We start from the raw sequence: 24,046 nt of genomic DNA on the forward strand, positions 1-24,046 counted from the left end.
GCATTTGGCGTGCCACATAAGCAAAGGTCGTATCTCGACCAATTAAAAATTAGATTTCTATTTTATTTTAGATTTTAAAATTCACTTGCCATCTAAGTAAAACTGACGAATGAGATTTAAGAATTTTGCCACGTTGATATAAATAAATGAATAGTGATTTATTTTTGAAAACTATCTTTTTTAAAAAAAAAATTAAAATCATCTTTTGTTATTTTTCTTTTGGAGAAAACTAAAAATCAACTTTAGATATAAGGATTTAAATAAATTTTTTTTTAAAACATAGGATAAAATAATTTAAAAAGAACTCATGAATAATTTATATTTTGATATTAGAATTTAAATTATCAATTAAATAATACTTCGTATATACTTATAACAAAAAAATTTAAGTTTTATCAAAAAAAAAAAAAAAAAAAAAAAAGATTGAAAGATAATAAACATAAACTACATTCAAGTTAAAAATTGTGAGAGATAAAATGTTCAATTATCATATTTGAAAAGTTATAAAATACAATAATGATGGTAATAAAATTAAATTTATATAAGAAAGATAATTTCAAGTTAAAAAAGTAAAATTGTAATAAAAATCATGTTCAATTACTATAAAAAATTTTCAATTTTAGATTAGATAAAATAATATTGTAATAAGAAAAGTGATATTCTTTAAAAAAAAAAAAGTGATATAAAAAATATAAATTAAAAATAAAAATAAAATAAAAATTCAATTTTGGATTAGCTAAAAAAACTAATAAATCATTAAAATAAAAAATAATCCTTTCTTTTTATCTTGCAAATAAGATTAAGTATGCGCTTAACATTTATCATTTATTCTATTAACAAATAAAATATATTATATTAACAAAATTTATCATATTCAATGCTAATAATTTATCAGTACTTTAAATTTAGAAAAAAACATAAAATTTTATGGGAATCCCAAGTACCAACAATATTTATATGCAAAGAAGCGTATTTCAGAAGTTAAAACAACATAAAATTCTTGGTTTAGAACTCAATAACGGACACAATAAGTGATTCATTATATTTTATTTTAGTATTATAAGATTTAATATTGCCACTTAACTAACATAAACCGATAAGGTCACATTATAAATTACTATCATTAAAATATTATATGGTTTAAGTAAGAAAATTATCTTTTCTTGAGATAAAGCCACATTTTTACATAAAAATAATAAAAATTATCCTATTTGATAGACAATAGTAATTAAATTATACTCCGTGTTGTTTAACTAAGAAAGATAACTTTTCTTGAGATTTATATATGAAAAAAACACCTGTAAAAAAATGTATGAAAAAACCGTGCATCGCACGGGCTTTCATCTAGTATATATAAATAAAGTAGGCATTTTTGAAGAGCATTCGGCGCGCCACATAAGCAAAGGTATATTTTTTACCAATTAAAAATTAGAATTCTATTTTATTTTAGAATTAAAAAATTCACTTGCCACCTAAATAAAAGCGACGAATGAGATTTAAGAAATTTTCCACTTAGGTAAAAACAACGAATAATGATTTATGAGGATTGAATTTATTTAAAAAACTAAAATTTATCGCTTAAAGAAATCATATTTTAGAACGCCACGTAGGATTTTTATTTTTAAAAAATTATTAGAGCGCCATATAGGATTAATATTTTTAAAACACTACAATAGGATTATGCCACCTAAGATTAGTTAACGTGCCACGTAAGATTATAAATTATAGTTATATCCAATAAATAATTCAAGTGCTACATAAGCATAATTGACCAATGAGATTTAATGGTTGCATTAATTAAATACGAAATATTATCTTTCGAGATTAGGAATTTTATCTAATATTTTAAAACAAATACGGAAAAAATGATATATTATGTAAAACTAATAAAATAACAAATGTAATCACATAAATATGATTTTTTTTTAAAAAAAAAAATAATAAATCGACCCGTGCATCGCACGGGCTTCATCTAGTATTGTTGTAATTGGAGGGAAATTTGATAAAAAAAAAATTTGATAATAATGGTACTTGATAAAAGCAAATGGGACTTTGGGACTAAAAATAGGTTAATATGGGAGCAAGTAAGGGTTCACTAAGTGTACAAAGGTAGAGGAAGTAGTAATGCAGTTTTGTTATGTATATAGCCATACATAACGAACGGAATGGAGGAAAATATGCAACGGCTTGGTCCCACAGGCTAGGCTATACTGCATCACTTTCTCAAATAAAAAGGGAAATACAAGGTATAATACAAGTATATAATACAAGTGTACAAGACAACTTTTCCCTTTTTACTTTTTATCTCTTTTGACTTTGCAATTTTTACTTTTTATATCTTTTACTTTTTACTCCTTTTAGTTTTTACTCCTCTTTGTCTTCAACCTCACCTTCGCCATTTCAAGGTGAAAACAATCTGGTTAGGAGGGTGAAAACCTCGAGGCTGAAATGGCGAGGAAGAAGTTGGTGATGGAGGACTCGCTTTTTACAGACGGTTTTGACTTATCTGATGGTGACACATTTTTCATTGAAGACCCATTCAACGCCAATGCAGTGTACGAAACCGCCATTGAAAAAGCAGTGAATGAAATGTACATTGAAGACCATGCAACCGCCAATGAAGAAGTAGAAGATGACGAAGATCAGACGACTGTTCGTTAGCTCTTGAAGCTTTGTTGAAGGAGGTAATGTCCCAAGTAACCTTTTGAATTCAGGGTAGAAATCGCTGTTTTTATCAGGGTTTTGATTAATTAATCTCAAAATAATAACATTTGATATTAAATTGATTAAATTAAATTGATGAATTGTGACTGTTTAGTTTAAATGTGTGTTAGTTTAAATTGATGAAATGTGTTTGTTTTGTTAGTTGTTTAGTTTGACTCGCTCTGTTATTGTTGTTGTTTTATGTAAATAATGAGAATATGAGATGAAATGTGCTCTGAGATTAGTTGCTGCTGTTTGAATTTTGATATACTTTGAATAATGTTGGAAAAGGTGACTGTTGGTGAAGAGCCATACAAGACTCCAACCAAAGAAAAGAGTCGTGTGGCTATAAGCTTCGAGATCGAAGAGTTTGCAAATTGTTTCCCTTGATGTTTTGATGATAACACAAGTCAAATAAGTGGACTAATGCTTCTATAAGTCTTGCAGTTTGTTTGTATTAAGTTGCAGGATTAACTCGAGGCAAAGGAACAAGAGCTGAAAGAATAAAGAGATCAATAGCAGAGTTCCTGTGAAGGAACTAAAGCTTTGGAGTAGAAGCTAAGGAAAGAAGACTCGGAGCAGAGACTTCTTAGAGAAAATAAAGTCTGAAATATTTTCTATTTTAGGTTTCATGTAAGTGAAGATTAATGAGGGATTAATACTTAGTGGAATGCGTTTAAAAAGATAAGTATTATTGGCTTGCTAAAAATATAGGATAGTTTGTTTGGAAAAATATCTTTTCTGATTTTATCTTTTAAAGTTAATATTTTTATTTTCAAAAAAATATCTTTGAAAACTAACTCCCTAAACTTATGCAACTAATTATTGATTAAGTCTTCACCACTTATGCATAAGCTGCTTCCTTAAGAATCAACGTGCCCTGGTTTTTAGGATACGATTGAAAGGTTTGGAAGTGGTGGAAAGTAGTGGCGTTGATATGCAGCAGTGGTGGTGTAAGTGGTGGGAAATGTGGCGTTTTCATCAAGCAACGTTGTCTTATAAATATAAGAGTTATTCTTGGAATAACTTCACCTTGCTTAAATACATTTATCTTTCTTTCTTGTTTTCAATAGAGTCAAGAGTCGCATTCCACTTAAGTGTTTTTCTTAATTACTTTCACTAGAGTTTTATCTACTTGAGTTGTATTTTGGGAATTGGGAGTTTGAGTGAACTCTAAGAGAATTCAGTAGGGAAAGAGAGAGAAGAGAATAGAGAAACGAAGAGTGTCAAGTAGTGGGACTTGCTGTTGGAAACTTCAAGTTCATAGAGAAATTTGAAGATTGATTCTTTAGTTTGTAATAGGTTGTTTGCCTTGTTATAGTGAAGAATCTTTCCTAAAATCCCAAGTGGTCGTGGTTTTTCCTCTTGTTAGGGCCAAGAGGTTTTCCACGTAAAATCTCTCTGTGTTAACTTTGAGTTCCTGTAGCTTAGTTTTATCAATTCCGCAAATATTTCAATCAACTCTTTTAAACTACAATTCACCCCCCCCCCCTTGTAGTATTCTTCTAAAGTAACACAAATGTAGAGGTTTCCCTTCCTCCACCTGAACCAAGAATGGTCTTTGATAGTTGGCAAAAAATTGACTCATATTTTAGGGACTATGGGAAACAGGAAGGTTTCGGTGTAGGCCGTTCAAGTGGAGCCTCAATAGGGAAAGGTTCTAATGCTAAGGACAAGCGGAGTTTGACATGGACGTGTGAATGTTACGATATGCCTACCAGGAGGGGCAAGAAAACTGATGCCACGCTTGTTTCGGATTCACAAATATGTGACGAAGTTTGTGTAAAACGAAAGAGCAAAAAAGTGCAATGCTCGGTGAAATTATATGCAAAGGTGAACGAAGGTGGTGATTGGGTAATTGATAAAGCCATTCTAGAACATAAACGTCACTTACCAACCCCGGGGAAGTCCGAGAACATCACTAAATTTAGGAAGAAGTTCTTGATGGACAACCCGCACATTCTTAAACAAGTATTCAATGACCGTAGGGCGGGTATTTAAGTTGCATCAATATTCAATTGTATGGCCCGTCAAAGGAATGGCCGAGAGCATATGCAATTTACTCAAAGGAATTTGCATGATGAGGTTGCGAAGCAAAGGAGAATCATATTTGAAGAAGGTGATGCAAAAGCAATGTTTGCTTACTTGAAAAGGATAGTGGATTTTTTTTCCATACCCATCGAGTGGATGACTTGGGTAGGCTCCAAGATGTGTTGTGGGTTGATGCTAGGAGCCGGATGGCGTACGAGGAGTTTGGAGATGTTGTATGCTTTGATTCAATTTACTTGACAAATGAGTTTAAGCTCCCATTTTGTAATTTTGTCGGGGTTAACCATCACGGTCAAACCATCTTGTTCGGATGTGCACTAGTGTCTCGCGAGACCGCGGAAACGTTTGAATGGGTCTTCTCCAATTGGTTGAGGTGTATGGGTGAAAAACAGCCTATTGGGATCCTAACGGATCAAGATCCGGCGATGAGGAAAGCGTTGAAAGTGACTATGAAAGGAACCATTTATCGATGGTGTATTTGGCATATTACCCAAAAATTTGGCATGAAGCTTGGGAAGCTTAAAAATTACACTGAAATTGAAACCGATCTTGAGAGTGAAATTTATGATAGTCTTGATTGTGAAAAGTGTGAGGCTAATTGGCCTGAGGCAATCAAGAAGCATGAACTTGAAGATGATGAATGGCTTCAAGGTATCTTCATTACTCATTAATCAAAAATAGAATCACAGTTGTTCTTTGTTGCTGTTATAATGTTATGCTAGTGGATATTGTTATGATGTTGGTGTAAACCCTATTCAGTGCTATCTAGGAATTCATGATATATTCTGAAATTGGCCTTTTGTTTAATTTTGGGGAAATTCTCAATGGTACTCTTGAAGTTTCATTTTTTTTCAATGGCAAACACTAAAAAATTAAATTATCATTGGTAATCTTAAAATACTAAAACTAATTCAGTGGTGACATTAGTTAACAAATTTAAGTTAATATTAACATGGTTAATATTTTAAAGGGGAGGGGAAATGAAATGGCTAAAATACCCTATTCAAATAATAAAAAAACACCCACTTCTTCCCCCTCCCCAACCCAGCCCTGCCATTGCTTACCCATGACCCCGACGCCGGCGTTGACCCCGCCGGTCATTTCTTCTCTCTCTATCACTACCTTGACCACCACCCATAAAACCTTAAGAAACTAATGCGTATGTTGCTACAGTTTCGACGAGCAAACCTTGGTGCTTAACTAGAGAGTGAATCGGGGAATGGAGAGTGAATCGGGGGAAAGAGAGGGAATAGGGGAAGGAGATTTGATCCAACCAGCTGCAGTAGAAGGCGCTTTTTGCGGAGAAGACGAAGAAACTTCAAAGCCGAAGAACTTGTAGAGAAAAGCAGGAAACGCGAGGGAGAAGAAATGGTGATTTAAGTCGAGTAGTGAACGCGATTTTGGTCGGGAGTGTGAACGGAGAGGTGCGATTCAAAGGTGATGAATACGGTGGCGATTTGCGCAGGATTATTGGCAGAGAAGAATTTTCCGGTGAGGTCCGAGGATTTGGATTGGGAATCGAGAGAGTAGGAATGTGGAGTCATTGAGGAGAGAGAAAGAGATGAAAATGGTGATTTTCCTGGAAATTTTGAGATAGTGAAGAAGAAGGGAGGGTTCTAGGGCCCAGAAATTGGCCGCCGCTGCCATGGTGAGGGTCGTCGGCCGCCGCTAGGGAGTTGGGGGCTGGAGTGGGTTGGGGTTGGTGTTGGGTGGCTGGGGTTCTTAATTTTTTTAAAATAATTAATAGGGTCATATTAGTTATTTTGCCTTTAGTTAACTAGGGTTAGGCTAATAATTATGTATTAATATTATTATATTACCTCTGAATAAGTTTTAGTATTTTAAGATTACCATTGATAATATAATTTTTTAGTGTTTACCATTGAGAAAAAATGAAACTTCAAGAGTACCATTGAGAATTTCCCTAATTTCTTTTATCTTACCTAAGAGCATAATTCATTCAATGAAATAAGAAATACGGTGAAACATCATTTATGCATTTTTTTTTATATAAATTTATTTGTGTTATTATTCTAGGTTACATAATTTATCTGTTGTTGAGGAAAAAAAGTGATATTACATGTTTGTTGATACCAAATACCCTTATAATTTAGGTAGCTACAACTTATGTTTTATTCATAGCTGACTTAAATTTGAGGAAGAAATGGGAAAACGTAAAGCTCAACACCTGGGATCATATTAGTTGGGAAAATCCAAGTTACTCAATATGAGTAACAATAAAAGTTATTCAAGGGTTAAAATTGTCTTTTTAATCAATTTAGTTTGGGATAATGATGTAATTTCATTTCTCTTTTCCTCTTTACAAATTTTTACAATTTTCATCCTAATTTCTCACCCCTCATCTTGCCATTAAAGTGCAATGAGAATTCTCCATTGAAGCATGAAGTTTGCTCTCCACCATTACACTAGCTACTGAGTAAGATGATTTTAATTTTCTCATAAAAAATTTCAAACGGTGTTTGTTAACAATCGAGTTTCAATTTGACAATCTGGTGTTAATTGTTGGTCCAAAAACGTTATAATAAGGTTGCAGAGCTCTTCAGTTATTAGGTTTGTTTTTACTAGTAACTTAATGATATTCTTTACATAAAATACTCTCCCTAAAAAAAATTCCAGTATCTCTCACCATTAGAGATGGTCATAGGTGAAACTCCCCAATGCAAACTCTAGGTAAGAAACCCACATTCCTAATACATAAGAGCTTTTTTACAATTTCTTTCTGTTTAAGAACCCATTACTATACAAAAACAAGCGTTGCACGTGCTTGGATAGTTAACCACAACTCTTCATCCTCATTTTAAGTACTACCTCTTTTTATAGGCAGAAATGTGTATTTTATATGAGACAAAAAAATTCATTTGTTACAAGTAAAAAGAAACAGAGGTAGTATATCTAAAATTTATAAGTGTCTACAATATATAATAGATACAGTTCGAAAATCAAGGTTGGCTTGTAAATATGGACTAAAAATGAACAATTAAATTCTCTATATTAAAAGGAATATTTAAAATTTACAGACCATGCTTAATAAAGAAATCACAAGTAGGTCAGAAATATTGTACTGAGGCAAGCTCTCAAGTAAAACATTAAACAATGATATCATTTATAACCTTGTTGCACCCTTCTTTTATTCAATAATTTTGCCAATAATTCCTAGAGTTTTAGTACAGATCCAAAGATTAAGGAATGTTGGATTTTTACTGTATAAAAAAAGGTTAATCTCAAAAAATTATAATACACCACCATCCCTCAAAATAATTGTTTTTCTTTTTTTTTTTTTACAAAAATAAATACTTTACATTTCATCAATTTACTAACTTAAAATCATACATTGGTGGAGCTCTCAGCAGCACGAATCCTCCAATAAAAAAAATGAATATACAAAGCGTTAAGGCTCAAGGCGAATGAAAATCCCAACACTGATGAAAGCAGTACAGCATAGACTGCATTCAGATGAAGCTGCAACAGAGAAAGATATCAATTAGCAGCCTGTCCAATTTTTTCTGAGTAGTGGCTAAATGTAGTTGGAACAATGCATTTTCCATAAAAATTCAAGTAATATAGTGGTTAAGAAATACTTTTAGGTCAAAAGAGAAACCCAAAACTTTATAACACTCACCACACTGTAGAAAATACAAAGAATTACGGCCACAAATGCAAACTCTACAGCTGCATATGTCCATACATACTCTCTAATTGCTGAATCAAAGGAAGATTACATTAATAAGTTTATTGATAAATAAGTCTATTGTCATTCGCATTCAATAGGAATGTCTTACCTAGGAAGACAGCCAGCGTTGATGCCACAAGGCCCAATGCAAATGCAAATGGTGCTGCAATCACAACTGCTCGAGTCTTTAAATCTTGGATCTGCATTTGGACACGAAATTAGAGAGGCAGATGAGCATGGGAGTATCGTTTGTGTAGCAATAATGTCTTACCAACAGCTGTTCAATGAAGAAAAAATAGCATATTATGCTAATTATGGCCAGCACCACGAAATCTTGCCAAGCGCTGCAGAAAATGTCAAAAATATTACCAACATTTGCAAAAGTAGCATTATTATATAAACAGCAAAATGACTGCTTGATTCATACCTCTTGACACAAAATTCACATGTTAACTCATAAGAAATAAAGTTTTAGCCGAGCAGATCCATACAAAGACAATAACTGAACCAGCCAGCTAGGTAATACATGCTATGTTATACCCATCAAAAATATACTCACCTAAATGATCGAGAAGTTACAGCCTGGTGACTTTGGACTGGTCCATTGTTCCTCTGCACATCAGAGGAAATTCTAAGCAAGGTCACTGGTAAGTTAAGAACCTCTTGCCCACATACATCACATATCTTATTTCTCTTAATACTAAACCATTTCACTGCACAATCTTCATGTATTAACTGTAGGGCACCTTTACAACTACACTCCATCTTAAGAGTATTTTCTTCTTCACAAGCCTCGAAGCAAATCCTGCAAATTGCTTCATCTTCAGGAATCTCTTCATCATTATCACAAGCAGGTGAGGCAAGAGTTATTTGGTCTGACCACGGAGACAAAAATGAGCTGGTGTTATAGCATAAATAGAAAAATTAAAATTAAAAAATATATATATTACCAAACACTAATAAATCTATACTATACAATCTTAAAGCATTCCTAGGCAAGTCCATACACCGCCACTCTTCCTCCTTAGTTGATTATCATTCCACATCATCATACAATTAAATCAATAAACTATGTCATATTACACTTCATTTATTGTAAACAAAATTAATAAATGACCATATGATAAACAAAATTTGAAAAAAGTATTTACGCATATTTATTATTAAACATGATATAACTCAGGGCGTCACCTGGACCCAAAAATTAGTTATTACATTTAAAAACTTGTACCAGTCATAAATTCATAATTCTTACCCGGCAACAGGGAGCGAAATACTTATCGGTTGAAAATAGTATGCCAAATGGACATGTAAGTATGTAACCCATTACCCAAACAACAACAACAAAACACTAGGCTCTAAGTGATTAGGGTAGGCTAAAATAAATCATTATAAGGAACCGTCCAAGAATGAGAGTGGAAGATAACGAGAGAAAACACAGGGCGCTAATGGCGGTGTAATTGGAAATAAAAAAATAAGTATAATGTTAAAATTTGAGGAAATTTCAAAGGCTAAGAAGAGATGTTAATGAAGGAAATGTGGCCTCAACCTTTCCTACAATTACTAAATAAAGGATCATTATGGGGATAACAGGATAATAGTTCGGATATTTTGGTGGGCATAATGTCTTGCTAGATACCAATTATATCTGTGGACGATTAGCCCACTAATAATTAACTGGATCCTATATGAGTCACACAATAAGTGACGGGTCAAAGAAAACACATCAAGCCCATGTTTGGGCTTAGTGGTCGGTTGAGAGGAGTAAACCAAGGGAGTTAGTTCGAAATATATAATAAGATTGCATATATTGATGGATAAAAATGAGAGATATTGTAGAATTATTCCACAACACAAAGAATGTTATTCACTCTCTCTCTCTCTCTCTCACCCATAACCAGCGCTCCCTTTCTCCCTAAACGCAAGGTAGATTCATTGATCCGTGCGTGTGGAACAACAACAGAGGAGCAATGTGTAAGGCTCTAATCTCCAAGCAAGAGCTCGAACGTAACATTGGAAACATGCATCAAAGGTTGTATTCCTAATTTGTTTTATGATCCATGTTATTTATATGCATGCTGCAATGAACCCGCAACCTCCACCGATTACTCTGACTTACAGCAGGAGACACAAGCAGCAGGTGCAGAACAACACCAACAACAACCCTCCACTACATGCTCAAGCAACGGCTCTAAGGTTGGCAGACTTGGCCTATTGGCCTTAGTTACTATGGTAACTTAGAGTGAAGACAAGTTGTAGTAAAACGAGCAAATATTGTAATGTAGTGGTAGCATAAATAGTAGTTGTTCCTAAGTTAGAAGGCATCTTGAAATATTGTAATGACATTGGAGAGTCATGGTCTAAAGCCATGTTCGTTTTGACGCAAGCTTTAAGCTAATACGATACAATCTTCTTTCTATTTCTATCCTTATTTTTGAGTGAGCACACTAGTCTGTCCGCTGATGGTGACTTAGGAGAGGGGAAAAGATCGGGGATGGAGAAAACTCTATCCAAAACATCCTGATGTAGAGCCAAGCAGAGGAAGCCCACAAGAACCGTGACGCCATAGACGATGTGAGATAGAAATTCAAGGCTCGTGTTGACAGATTCCGGGATGAGTAAGGCCAATAGAACGCGGTGTTGACAAAGAACCAGGACAAATTCTTTGAGGAGATGAGAGCAATGATGGCAGCGCTACAGAACAAGGGAAAAAGGTCTGATTGGGGCGGAGGAGGAAGTGGACCAGCCGCTTGGAGAGGGAAACTTCAACGAAACACCACTGATCAATGAGATTTGGCAACTGGGATCCTGGTGCCGAAGGTGGGATTCGAAACTTGAACCACGAACCTCGAGATGGTGGCGGAAATTGGAAGTATAGAAAGCTAAAAATGCCAACCTTCAACGGCTATGACCCCGACGGTTGGATTCTCTGGGGAGAATAGTTTTTCCAGTTTTATCGGTTGTCGGAAACAGAGAGGTTCCAAGCCGCGGTTGTTGCAATGGACAGAGACGCTCTTCAATGGTATCAATGGGAAAGTAGACGGGGACCACTAATTGGGTGGGAATACCTCAAAGCCCAGATCTTAAACCAATTCCGACCGGTGAACGCGAGAAGTTTACACGAGCAATTCGGTGAGCCAGACCACCACCGTCGTGGAGTATCGAAGGATTTTTATCGAAAAGGCATTGCCACTGACAGATATCCCAGAGAGTATCATGAAGGGTCAGTTTATCCATAGATTGAAAGAGGAAGTTAGGTCGGAAATTCGAATAATAAACCCATTAACGCTCGAAGATGCCATGGATTTAGCAATTCGGTTTGAGGAGAGAAATCGGGTCGGCCAACTCAAGAAAACGGGTGGGGCGTTCTCAAGACCCGGACCCTATTCTTATTTCTATCGGAGCCCCACTACAACATTAAGAATTGGGCCAGCCTAAAATTCAGCCCCATTCCAGCCAACCTTTAACCCCTCAAAATTAAACCACAAAATACCAACCATCAAACACCAACCCACCTACCAGCCATACCCCTCAAACCTCAGTAGCATCTGTCATCCACCCCCTGCGAGTTATCAAACTCGAACCAACCCGAGTTCAACCCGGTTCAATGGTGAAGTAAGGAGACCGACCGAGAAATTCAGGAAAAGAAGGCAAGGGGACTGTGCTTTAGGTGCGACAGTAGGTGGACGGGCCCCACCCACGTTTGCACCGCTAAAGGACCGAGCGTTTTGTTGGTGGAGGAAGACGAAGAAGGCGAGATAGGGGAGTTCGCAGCTGGAAGCTCCGGCGATAGTGGAGGAGCAAATTCCGGCCAACATCTTCATGTGTTCCATTGTGGGATTAACTAATCAGAAAACAATGAAATTGACCGGAAAAATTATAGGGAAGTCGGTGGTAGTGATGATTGATCCCGGCGTCACTCATAATTTCATCATACTTAGGGCGGTAGAGGAGCTGAAGATTCCGGTGACCGGAGACAATTAATTTCGAGGTATCCTTGGGCAACGGGGAGACCATTAAGGGGCAGGGCCAATGTTTCGGTGTCAAGCTAAAAATTAATGAGGAACTGACCATTGAGGAGGAGTTCCTACCCCTGCAATTGGGCAATTCAGATGTGATACTCGGCATTTAGTGGCTAGAAAAGCTCGGACCGATGGTGACAAACTGGAAACTTCAAGAGATGAGTTTTATGGAAGGAGGGAGGTAGATTAAAATCAAGGGGGATCCTAGTTTGATTCGTATGGGAATCACACTCAAAGCTATGATCCGTACTTTAAAGAAAGAAAAAGAAGGGCTATTGATTGAGATGAATCAGCTTGAGGGTGAAGCGGAACAAGCAAGCAGTGAGCCTCCCAAGTTTCCATTGGAAGTATTAGGGGAGTTCAGTGGGGTGTTTGAGGACCCAAAGGGGCTGCCACCCGTGAGAGGTCACGAACACAGTATTATAATCAAGGAAGGGAGCAACCTCATGAGTGTTCGGTCGTATCGCTATCCGCAATTTCAAAAGGACGAGATCGAAAGGTTGATTGGGGAAATGTTAGCGGCGGGAATTATCTGACCATCCACGAGTCCATTCTCGAGTCCAATTCTCCTTGTAAAAAAGGACGGGTCATGGCGTTATTGCGCAGACTATCGGGCACTCAACAAGGAAACCGTCCCGGATAAATACCCCATACCGGTGATCGACGAATTACATGGGGCTCGAATTTTTTTCCAAGCTCGATTTAAAGGCCGGCTACCATCAAATATTGGTGAGGCCGGAAAACACTCATAAAACCGCGTTTCGGACACACGAAGGTCATTACGAATTCTTAGTAATGCCTTTCGGGTTAACAAACGCCCCGGCCACGTTCACGTTCCAGTCATTGATGAACGATGTTTTTCGCCCTTATTTACGCAAGTTCGATGATATACTTCTGTACTCTTCTAGTAAGGAGGAACACACTCAACATTTGAAGCAAGTTTTGGCTACGTTGAAGGAACACACTTTGTTTGCCAACATGAAAAAATGTGAGTTTGGGAAAAAGGTAGTGGCCTACTTGGGCCATGCCATATCCAAGGATGGAGTGGCTGTTGACCAAGAAAAAGTTAAGTCAATGACTACTTGGCCCACTCCCAAATACTTAATTAAGGGGCTTTTTGGGCCTCACGGGCTATTATCGAAAATTCATGTCATTATGCCCACATTGCCCAATCCTTAACCAATCAGTTGAGAAAGGACAACTTCGGTTGGTCTAAAGAAGCAGATTTTGCCTTTGCGAAATTGAAGAATGCTATGACCTCGGCCCCGGTTTTGGTGATGCCGGATTTCAAGAAACCCTTCGTGGTGGAGTCCGATGCCTCCGGCTATGGCCTTGGGGCGGTGTTGATGCAAGAAGGAAGACTGGTGGCTTATTTTAGCAAGGTTTTAGGGCCCGAAGGAAGGAGCAAATCAATTTATGAGAAGGAATTGATGGCGGTTTGCTTACCCGTCCAAAAGTGGAAGCACTACCTTTTAGGGAGGAGGTTCATAGTTAGGAGTGATCAACAAAGCTTGAAGTATATTGCCCAACAACGAGAGGTCGGATCGGAGTATCAAAAGTGGGTGAGAAAGTTGATTGGTTTCGATTTTAACTTACAATACAAGCCCGGGGTTTTAAATAGAGTGGCCGACGCTCTATCTCGAGGAGGGGAAGATACAAAGGAGTTGGAATTAGGGGCAATTGTGGCAGTTCAGGGCGTGAACTGGGCTGATTTGGAGCAGGAAATTCGAGGGGATCGAGTGCTGCAAAAATTGAAAGAAGAGACCGAAAGAGGTGAAAGTGGTCTGAGCTATACCGTGGAGGAAGGGCAACTACTCAACAAGGGGAGGTTGGTAAATCCACGAAATTCTAAGTGGAAGGCAGCCTTAATCAAGGTATACCACGACTCCCCGGAAGGAGGCCACACCACACCAGAGACACCAAGACATACTTGAGGATGGCCGGGGAGGGGGGAGTGGTCCTGGGCTTGTATGCGCAAGGATGTTGCAGAGTATGTCAGAAATTGTGTGGTTTGCCAGAGAAACAAACAGTCGCAACAATCCCCGGCGGGACTCTCACAGTGTGTTTGGATCGAAGGAAATGGAGGGAAAGAAAGAGAAGGGAAATGAAGAGATGAGGTATCTGGGAAATGAAGAGATGAGGTATCTTTCATTTGGATAGCAAATGAGGAAGGAAGGAATTGGAGGAGAGAGAAATGGAGGGATTGAATTGTAGGAAATTGATCCCTCCAACAATGGAGAGATTTGGAAGTAAAACTTAGCATTCTTCCCACCCCTCCCTTTCCCTCCCCTCCTCTTCTCCTCCCTCCCTTTCTTTTCCTTCCCCTTTCTTTATCCAAACACACCGCTACAACCGCTTCCTATTCCCGAGAGAATTTGGGAAGAAATTTCCATGGACTTCATCGAAGGGCTGCCAAAATCAAAGGGGATAGATACGATCTTGGTGGTGGTGGATAGGCTGCCAAAGTATGCCCATTTCATAGGGTTAAATCATCCCTTTACTGCTTATCGGGTGGCAGAGGTATTTGTAAGGGAATTTGTGAGGTTGCATGGCATTCCTAGTAGTATTGTTACGGATAAGGATCGCATCTTCGTGAGCAAATTTTGGCGAGAACTCTTTCGTTTGCAGGGCACTGATCTTAAGAAAAGCACATCGTATCACCCCCAAACCGACGGCCAAACCGAAGTGGTTACAAGCGGTTGGAGACTTATTTAAGGTGCTTTGCGGGGGAACAACCCAAGGCGTGGGCTATATGGTTACCTAAGGCAGAATATTCATATAATACAACCACCCACGCATCCACCCAAGTCTCTCCGTTCAAGGTAGTGTACGGGCGAGATCCTCCTAGACTCATGAGAATGGGATTGGGTCAAACAACTGTGGATACCGTGGAAGAGCTATTGCAAGAACGAGATGTGATGTTGGATGAACTCAAGCTCAATTCAGCTCGTGCACAGCAGATTATGAAAGCAAATTCTGATTCGAGAAAGAGAGAAGTAGAATTTCAGGTGGGGGATATCGTATTTCTTAAACTACGGCCCTATCGACAACGGTCTCACGCAAGGAGGCCTTTTGAGAAGCTTGCCGCGCGTTTCTATGGTCCTTTTGAGATAATTCAGAGGGTAGGGAAGGTCGCATATAAGCTAGCCTTGCCCGAGCAATGTAAGTTACACCCGGTATTTCATGTTTCTCAACTCAAGCAAGCATTGGGAAACCACTTCAGCACTCCAAATTACCCCCGAATTGGAGTTAGTCGTGGAGCCAGGGGAGGTGCTTGACAGCAGACCGAAGTTGGGTGGAAAGGAGGGGATTGATGTCCTCATTCAATGGCAAGGAATCCCTGTTTTTGAGCCTACATGGGAAGATGCCGCGGCAATACAGGAACAGTTCCCAGCCTTCCAACTTGAGGACAAGGTGGCGCTTTTGGGAGGGGGGGGGGTATTGCAATGAACCGGCAACCTCCACCGATTACTCTGACTAACAGCAGGAGACACAAGCGGCAGGTGCAGAACAACACCAACAACAACCCTCCACTACATGCTCAAGCAACGACTACTCTAAGGTTGCAGGAGACAGAGTTGGCAGACTTGGCCTATTGGCCTTAGATACTGTGGTAACTTAGAAAGAAAACAAGTTGTAGTAAAACTAGCAATTAAGGCTTCCTGCCAAAAATATTGTAATGTAGTGGTAGTATAAATAGTAGTTGTTCCTAAGTTAGAAGGCATCCAGAAATATTGTAATGACATTGGAGAGTCATGGCCTAAAGCCATGTTCGTTTTGACGCAAGCTTACGATTACAATCTTCCTTGTATTTCTATCCTTATTTTTAAGTGAACACGCTAGTCCGTTGCACATGCGTTCCGTTCAGGTGTTACAGATATGAATATTGAAATTACACTAATAACACCTAAACCCACATAATAATGGGAATAAATAACATTTAAAATAAAAATGTGGGGCGGTAAAAATTAGAAAGGTTTGGGAATACCTTAAGAAAGTAAATTATGCTTACAGGAGAAAGTTTGCACAGCAAACTAAAGATGGGAAACAGAATGTATATATATAAAGTTAAGAAGAAAGTATAATAAATTAAAGTAAAATAAAATAAACATATATAATTTACAATAAATCAAGACAGATATAAATGAGACCAGAATCCTAGTACAACAAGAATTTTAACAATAGCCGAATTCATACAATATAAAGTAGAATCTACAGTAGGATAAATGAGCGATTGACAGTGAGCTCTCTACACAGAAAAATATTTCAGATAATCATCAAACATTGGAATTATGAAAACAGTCCTTTTCTTTAAGAAAAATTAACTCGTATAAATCCTCCATTTACAATATTAAATTTTCACTAGAAAATTCAACCAACTACAACGAAGACTTCCTGAAATCACTTCCCTGAGTCCCTCTATCAATATAATGAATAGGATAAAGCCCCTTAACTCACATTGTTATAGACTCTTTTCTATCCTATATTACATTTTCCATTCTTTTTTTGTTGCTTAGCCCTGAATATTGTATCTTTTGGTAGTCTTCCGTTACTATTTGGTAAGAATTTGGTTCTGTTTAGGTTTCTGATGTGAAAACAGGGGATCCCATCCAGTCACACCACGAAAGTCAACTGCTTTAGGGGGAACAAGGGGTGTTCCCAATGATGCCCCTCCAACGGTCAAGTCAGTAAATGACTTTAGAGAGAGAGAGTTTTGAGAGAATGACTTTAGAGAGAGAGAGTTTTGAGAGAGAGAAAAAGTAGAAGATTAATTTTAGTAGACCCCTAAGTCAACATGTGATTAACCACATATACTTGGGTAATTTACTACTTTTGTGGTAAAATTCTTCTTTACACTCGTAATTCTTATGTAAGGTATATTATTAAAGGTGATACAGAGAGTACTTGTTTTGAAAGGTATATTATGTGATGATTAATGTATACTGTATGAGGCATGTGAAAGTGCCTAGAAAGTTGTTAATTAAGTTAAATATAATTGTGATATGTATCTTAGTAGCTTTAGGATGGCGATTTTCTTACTCACAGAGTTCAGATATTTGAAATGGAGATATTCATATTTCCCTTGCATACTGGATCTTTTTTTGGGAAATTCTCAACGGTAACCCCCAACTTTTGCTACGCACCAATGGTAACCTCCCTTTTTTTTAATTATACAAAATGACCCCAATTAACAACTTTATCTCACATATGACATTAATGAGAGTTAATTAATTAAAAAAAACTTACTATGGTTAGCTTTGGAAAACAAAAAAACAAAAAAAAATAAAAACAAAAAAAAATAAAAAAATAAAAAAAAAGACTAAAAAGAAAAACCACCACTTCTACCCTCATCCCCCCCAGATCTAGCCAGCACCACCACCTCCACCCTCATTGGAGCCACCTCCCACCCAACCCCCTCGTCTGAAACACCGACCTCACACCCAAACCGCCGAACCCCCTCGCACAGCAGCCCGCGACCAACCCAACTCCCTACCTCCACCGTTAGCCACCGAATTAACCACCAGCACCTCCAATTTGACCACAACAGCCACCATCACACTCAGTCCACATCAGAGCCACTACAAGACCCTTCAGAGCGGGCGCTAATTCCATTGAAGCGGTCGCTCCTAGTTCGATCTACAAAATCCAATTCGTGTTTGGGGTTCAGCGGTGTGGGGTTGTCGGGGTTCTGAGATTGGCGCTCTAGTGAGATGACGGTGAGAAGGAGGAAAGGGAAGGAGGGTTGTGGCAGGGGATTTGGGAATCTGGCTTGGCAGGGTTTAAGGTGGAGTTGGCGCACCGGCGGTCGGAGGAGTCTGGGTAGCATCGCCGGCGATCGGAGGAACTTGGGGTGGTGTGCCGGAAGGGAGATGGTGGCTGGGTAGTTTGTGGGTGGTTTTTGGTGGTTAGGGTTAATTTTTTTAATTTTTCTTTTTTTTTTTTTAAATATAAATCTAACTGTAGTTAATATTTAATGAAATTAGGTTATGAGTGAGATGAAATTTTTGACTAAGGTCATTTTGTATAATAAAAAAAAGGGGAGGTTACCATTGATGCGTAGCAAAAGTTGGGGGTTACCGTTGAGAAATTCCCATCTTTTTTTCTCTTACTTATCCCAATGAAGTGAAACCTAATGTATTTGAACGTAAACCAGCGCAATTTGCGCAATATTTTTCTTAAATTCAAGAATTGAGAAAATGTATTTCAGAAATCTATGAACTTTAGTTCTATAGAGCAGAAATTGTTAATTAATGTAGTTTACAAAGAAAATTATTGAGAATACGGGATATAAAGGCCCAGAATCTATATACTCCCCCATTTGCACATTTTTTATGTTAAAATCATGTTCCGAAGAGATAAAATTCATCAAGTGTTGTCTTTTGAAACCTGTTACTACTGCTAAAAACAAAGGACTCACAAAAAAAATTAAATTAAAAACAGTACAAAAAAAAATTACTTACCATCAGGATCATTAGGCTGATTCTGCACAATACTTGCCGCAAATGATGGGGACCTCACGATAACAATATTTCTGCCAGGTACTGACAATGACCTTGTAACGTTTTTATGAACAGCCCCTTTCTGCTAGTCCAAAACTGAATTAGAAATTCATCTCTATCACCGTAACTTTAAAATCAAGCTAGTTAGAGGAACATGAAGAAGAATCATTAATTTTTTGTAAAAAATTCCATGGTAGTGGCATAAGAACCAAAAGAAAATCTCAGAACCTAAGGGTGCAACCATGTAAATCATTAATTCTAATAGACAAAGACTTAAGTGTATCATTTTCATGAATTGTACATTATGTCTAGAGTAAGTGACCAACATGAGATGGAGAAGCTTGATCATACGGTCAAAAATTGCATACAGATGTTACATACTTTAAAAGCAGATAAAAAAAAAACACTTCGTAAAAGGGAAAGAAATTAATAACCTACATATGATCTCTGATTTTCACGTGCAGTTCTTGCAGAAGCAGGGGTAGTAACTGAAGGGGATGATTCAAATGCAGGGCCTGAAAGGGAATAACATCTTGTCCCCCACATTGCCCTGGACAAAGATGAACTTCCTGCGACTGCTTGTGGATTTGAATTTAAGAGGCGGCTTTTCTCACCATCAGGAGGATTACTTTTCTTCTTGAAGCTTAAACCACGTAGGATACTTCCTGGAGATGATGCGCCACATTTTGATGAAATTTGAGGCTGAAGTGAACCTTCACCACCTTGAAAATTTGTATATATCAGAGGCTTTATAGGAATTTCAAGAGAAAGTTTTGGGATTTCCCGTTTTGAATCTGAAGTTGACTGTTCTTCACCAACTGTATGCAAATCATAAGAATTCACCTACATGTAACACCCCTTTCAGTGAAATTCCTCTGATCTCATCATTATCTAATCAAAAACTGATTCTGAATTGAACTAAGCATTATCAAACTTTGATCATAGTAATTGCAAATCTTTAGTTGACTTTTACAGCCCAAATATCAGGTACACTATGTATATTGATAGAAGTTCATTCTTGAACCATTATCTATAGACCATATACAACACATTTCAAGTGCAAAGAACTATAAAGGGGTGTATATTGATAAAATTTCACTCCTGCACCAAAATCTGTGACTTAATCAACAAAGTTCATGCAAAAAGAACAAGGGTTATTTTGGGCTGATTGGTTTTTATGTTATTCTAATACTATTCAGTTTCCTTGAAAGTGGGCTGATTACTGCTACCAATTATCATAGACTAGCTAATTAATTGTGGATTTACATTTGTCTAGATAGGGGAATCCGGAGGGATCTATATCCCCTTGTTTGGAGATGATTACTGGGAAGGAAAGGGAAATAATCAGTGTAGGATTCACTTTCCTCTCCCTTTTAAATTAACGAAATCCTTCCAACGTCAAAAAGATATGAAATCCGTCATACTACAAATCTGCTCAATTGTGCTAGCTTATGGGCCATTTTGTTACCATCCCTCTCTGCATGACAGTACTTAATAGAGCATCACAGCTTTGCTAACTTAAAATATCACAAACAATAAGACCAAAACAACTGTTTTCATATTTCTTCTGGTCAAGGTGATGAAACAGTTTAAGACTGTCAGTCTCCAATTCCACGGGTGTAAGACCAGCCTCAACAGCAATTTGCAATGCATGTCTAGCTGCTATGGCCTCAGCAATTTTGACAACACCCCCACCCTTCACCACATAGCACATAGCAGCCATGATATCATCCACACAGTCCCTCATGACTCCTCCCAGACCAATCTTCCCATCCTTGAATTAGCATAATAAAAGGACTAAACTTGTTTTAAATCAGCAAAATCAACTTTTACTGGCCATTGGCTGTTTAGTTCCTATTTATTATTCCTCGTGTTTTAGATGTTTTACTTGTTTTATTTTTGTTGATTTGGCTATTAAGTTCTAGGTTGGTGCTTGATTTCTTAAACGAAATTTTGTTGACATGTTGCATATTTATTCTATTTGATTATTGTATCTTGGAGGCTGGAGCTTATGCTTTTGACATTACTAGTTGTTAGTTGAGGGCTTGAGGGTATTGGTTCACTTTTACAGAAGAGTAGTTGTTGTACCGAAAGTCCGAAACAACTCATCAACATTTTAGGCTGAGTACTGGTTATGGTAGTCGATAACATCAAAATAATAACGGTTATTTAAAGATTCACTAGTCATAGAATTTTAGTCAAATAATTAATTAAGTGATTAATAAAACCTAATTACTTCGTTCGTCCTTAAATAAAAGCCACATTTCTCTTGAGCACAAGATTAGAAGAGAAATTCTAGTAAATATTATTAATTAGTAGTTGAATTTTAAAATTAAAAAAAAAAAAAAAGGTATTCCCCTAGCTTCTAATTTTAAGGGTAAGTGAGAGAAAGTCCAGTGGGGGTTGAAAGGGGTTTGTTGATAAAAAGTGTAAAAGTGATAGCTTCCACCCAAATGAGGAAGGGAGCTTTTAATAAGGTTCAATAATTTGGGAGAAATAGAGCTTCGATTTAGGGAAGGAGAGATCAGTTACAACAGTGAGAAAATTTATTTTGACATGATATCACCGCCCATCTTAAGATACAAATAATACAAACGGATTGAATGATGTAGAAAGAGATTCCCAAGTTAATGAAGGTCTCTAAAATAGTATATATCTAATGGAGGAGAGCTAGGGAAGTATTTCATAACAAGGGGAATAGTTTCAAAGATCATTACAGCAACATGTATTTACATGTATCTAGGACTCTCCTGCTTTCTAGTTTTCTAAACAATTAGAAACACATATATATAATACACCTGACACCAATACACCCATCACAAAATCCAGCTTCTTCACCATCACCAACTTAAAATCTCAAAAAATTTCAAATCAGTAAAGCAATCAATGATACTTATATAAATTCCCTTCTTTTGTTTTATCCCAGTATCACGCCATATGTTCATGTGAGGTACGAGTCGTTCAAAATTAGCTTTTACATCCTCAAGCTTACCTACCTTCTAATTATATCCATCTCATATCAAAATAATGAGCTCCAATGATTGCTCCATTTAAACCTATCAGCCTAAACCATTCTTCAAGAAGCACAAAAATTAGCTACGCTATAATGTCGACTGTAAAAGAGATAAATAAAGGTCTGATATTGAAGGCGTCTATACCCTTTTTTAGCTTCAACTCTTAGCTTAAAACATCATGTTTAACAAAAAAACAAACCCCTCACAAAGAAGAATGGAAATTTCTCGAGCTTTCAGCTTTCCCACATTTTGTTAAATAAGAACGAATACTAATAAAATTTACAATTTGCCACATTTTTAAAACTAATCTTCAATAATCATAGCATACAACACAATAACACATATTATTGCAAGGTATGTTGCTCGGACACTTCATCTTACCTCAAATATTTTGTCAGATCCTGAACACTCAGGAGAGTACGACACTTAGACCCATTACTTTGGACCAAAATCATGAAATGTTTTCACTACATAGTCAAATTGAACATTTGGACACGTACCCATGTCTGACACGAGTGTCCAAATCCAAGCAACATAGTGTGTTCACACATCATGATCTTGTAAACAATAAGAATCACAAATATAACCAAAGTTTTAAGAATCAACAAGAATTTGATCCTTGCAAAATTCAGTGAAGCTATCAAGGAAATCACATGATTATCACTTAATACAAAATCAATTCCACAACATTGAATAAGTATTATTTCAAGCTTTTGATGGGAAAAAAATAATAATAAAATCAAACACAGAAGAACAAAAGCAAAATTAAAATTAAAAATTAAAAAAAAAAAAAAAAAAAAAAAAAAAACCCTCAAATAAGATTTCAGCAAAAATCATCAGTTGTTATCAGAATCGAAACATACCTAAAAAACTTCAAGCAATTATCAATAAAACAAATTAAATCAACTTTTTATTAAAAAAAATAATAACAAAAAAAAATAAATTCAAAAATAAATTTAAAAAAAAAAAAAAAAAAAAAAAAAAAAAAACAGAATTCAAGCAATCACAAAATTGATGAGCAATTAGATATCGATTTAAAAAAATGAAAAACCAATATAGATTAAATCAATAGAGATAACCTGTTCGGAATCATTCTCGGTTTTCGAAACGCAAAGATCATGAGATTGTTGTTGCATTATTTGCTCTGAATATAAAACGAAAAGGAAGAGAGACAAAGCTTGAAGTTGGATGTTTGTCGGAAGTCAAAAGTGTAGATCATAAAGAGTAAACATTAGTCGCCCCAAGTCAAAAGTGTAGAGCACAACAACTGCGGCCTACGGGGCTTTTGGAATGTTGGAATGCGAGTTTGGGATTAAAACTAGAGTGCGGTCCGCGCGTTGCACCGGGTTATCACTTTGATTAAATTGTTTTTTTTTTTATGAAATATATTATCATCACTTTTGACAAAATGAAATACATTATCATCGATTATGTATATTATGCATAAATGTTAAAAATAATGTTACTAATTGATAAACAGTATAGAAAAATAATTTTTAACACTATTGTATGTGAAATGTTGATTTTATTCCTCTTATTTTTTTTTAAACTGCTTATTTCGTATTTCCTTATCAATTGATGCATGTCATTTATAGTTATATTTATATGCATAGGTGACATCAATTGTTATTGGCTATGATGGATTGATGGTAAGGATGTATATCTTGTTTCCTTAAGGTCTAGTGTTCGAAACCCATCAAAAATCATAAAATGAAAAAATAAAAATAAAGTTGGAAATGTATCAACAATCACGAGTAAATTGGTGTAATAAATATTTACTTATTGTCGATTCTTTTCATTTTTAAGCTTCTTATATTTTTTTCCATAATACATTGGCCTTGTTTGGAGAATAACTTAAAGCTGAAAGTTGAAATTGATTATGTTAGCTGATTTTGACTAGCTGATTGTATTAATTGATTTGACTAACTTATTTTATTAGCTGCTAACATAAAAGCGTTTGCTAAATAGCTGATAGCTTAAAGAAAGGTGATTGAGTATGTGAAATGACCATTAAGCTAATTGTGGGGTAGGTAGTTTAGGTAGGATTTTAAATTAAATGGGGGTATA

At 36.5% G+C, this 24,046-nt stretch overlaps 1 protein-coding gene and 1 pseudogene across 1 annotated transcript; one reads left to right on the forward strand and one right to left on the reverse strand.

The window, feature by feature from the left end:
• Positions 1-4,940: 4,940 nt before the first annotated feature.
• On the forward strand, positions 4,941-5,423 carry LOC145607134 (protein FAR1-RELATED SEQUENCE 5 pseudogene; annotated as a pseudogene).
• A 2,458-nt stretch (positions 5,424-7,881) lies between these two features.
• LOC145608462 (uncharacterized) lies at positions 7,882-23,207 on the reverse strand. The gene is made up of 8 exons (XM_081664077.1): positions 23,059-23,207; positions 19,404-19,808; positions 18,927-19,047; positions 9,003-9,318; positions 8,715-8,787; positions 8,553-8,643; positions 8,393-8,472; positions 7,882-8,232 (listed from the first exon to the last, which is right to left on the reverse strand). Exons 1-8 carry the CDS (start codon positions 23,113-23,115, stop codon positions 8,098-8,100), a joined length of 1,278 nt encoding a protein of 425 aa, XP_081520203.1. The 5' UTR covers positions 23,116-23,207; the 3' UTR covers positions 7,882-8,097.
• Between the last annotated feature and the right edge of the window lie 839 nt (positions 23,208-24,046).

Source organism: Chenopodium album, chromosome 23 (assembly GCF_948465745.1).
Source record: "Chenopodium album chromosome 23, dcCheAlbu1.1, whole genome shotgun sequence".
NCBI classification, from domain to species: Eukaryota; Viridiplantae; Streptophyta; class Magnoliopsida; order Caryophyllales; family Amaranthaceae; genus Chenopodium; species Chenopodium album.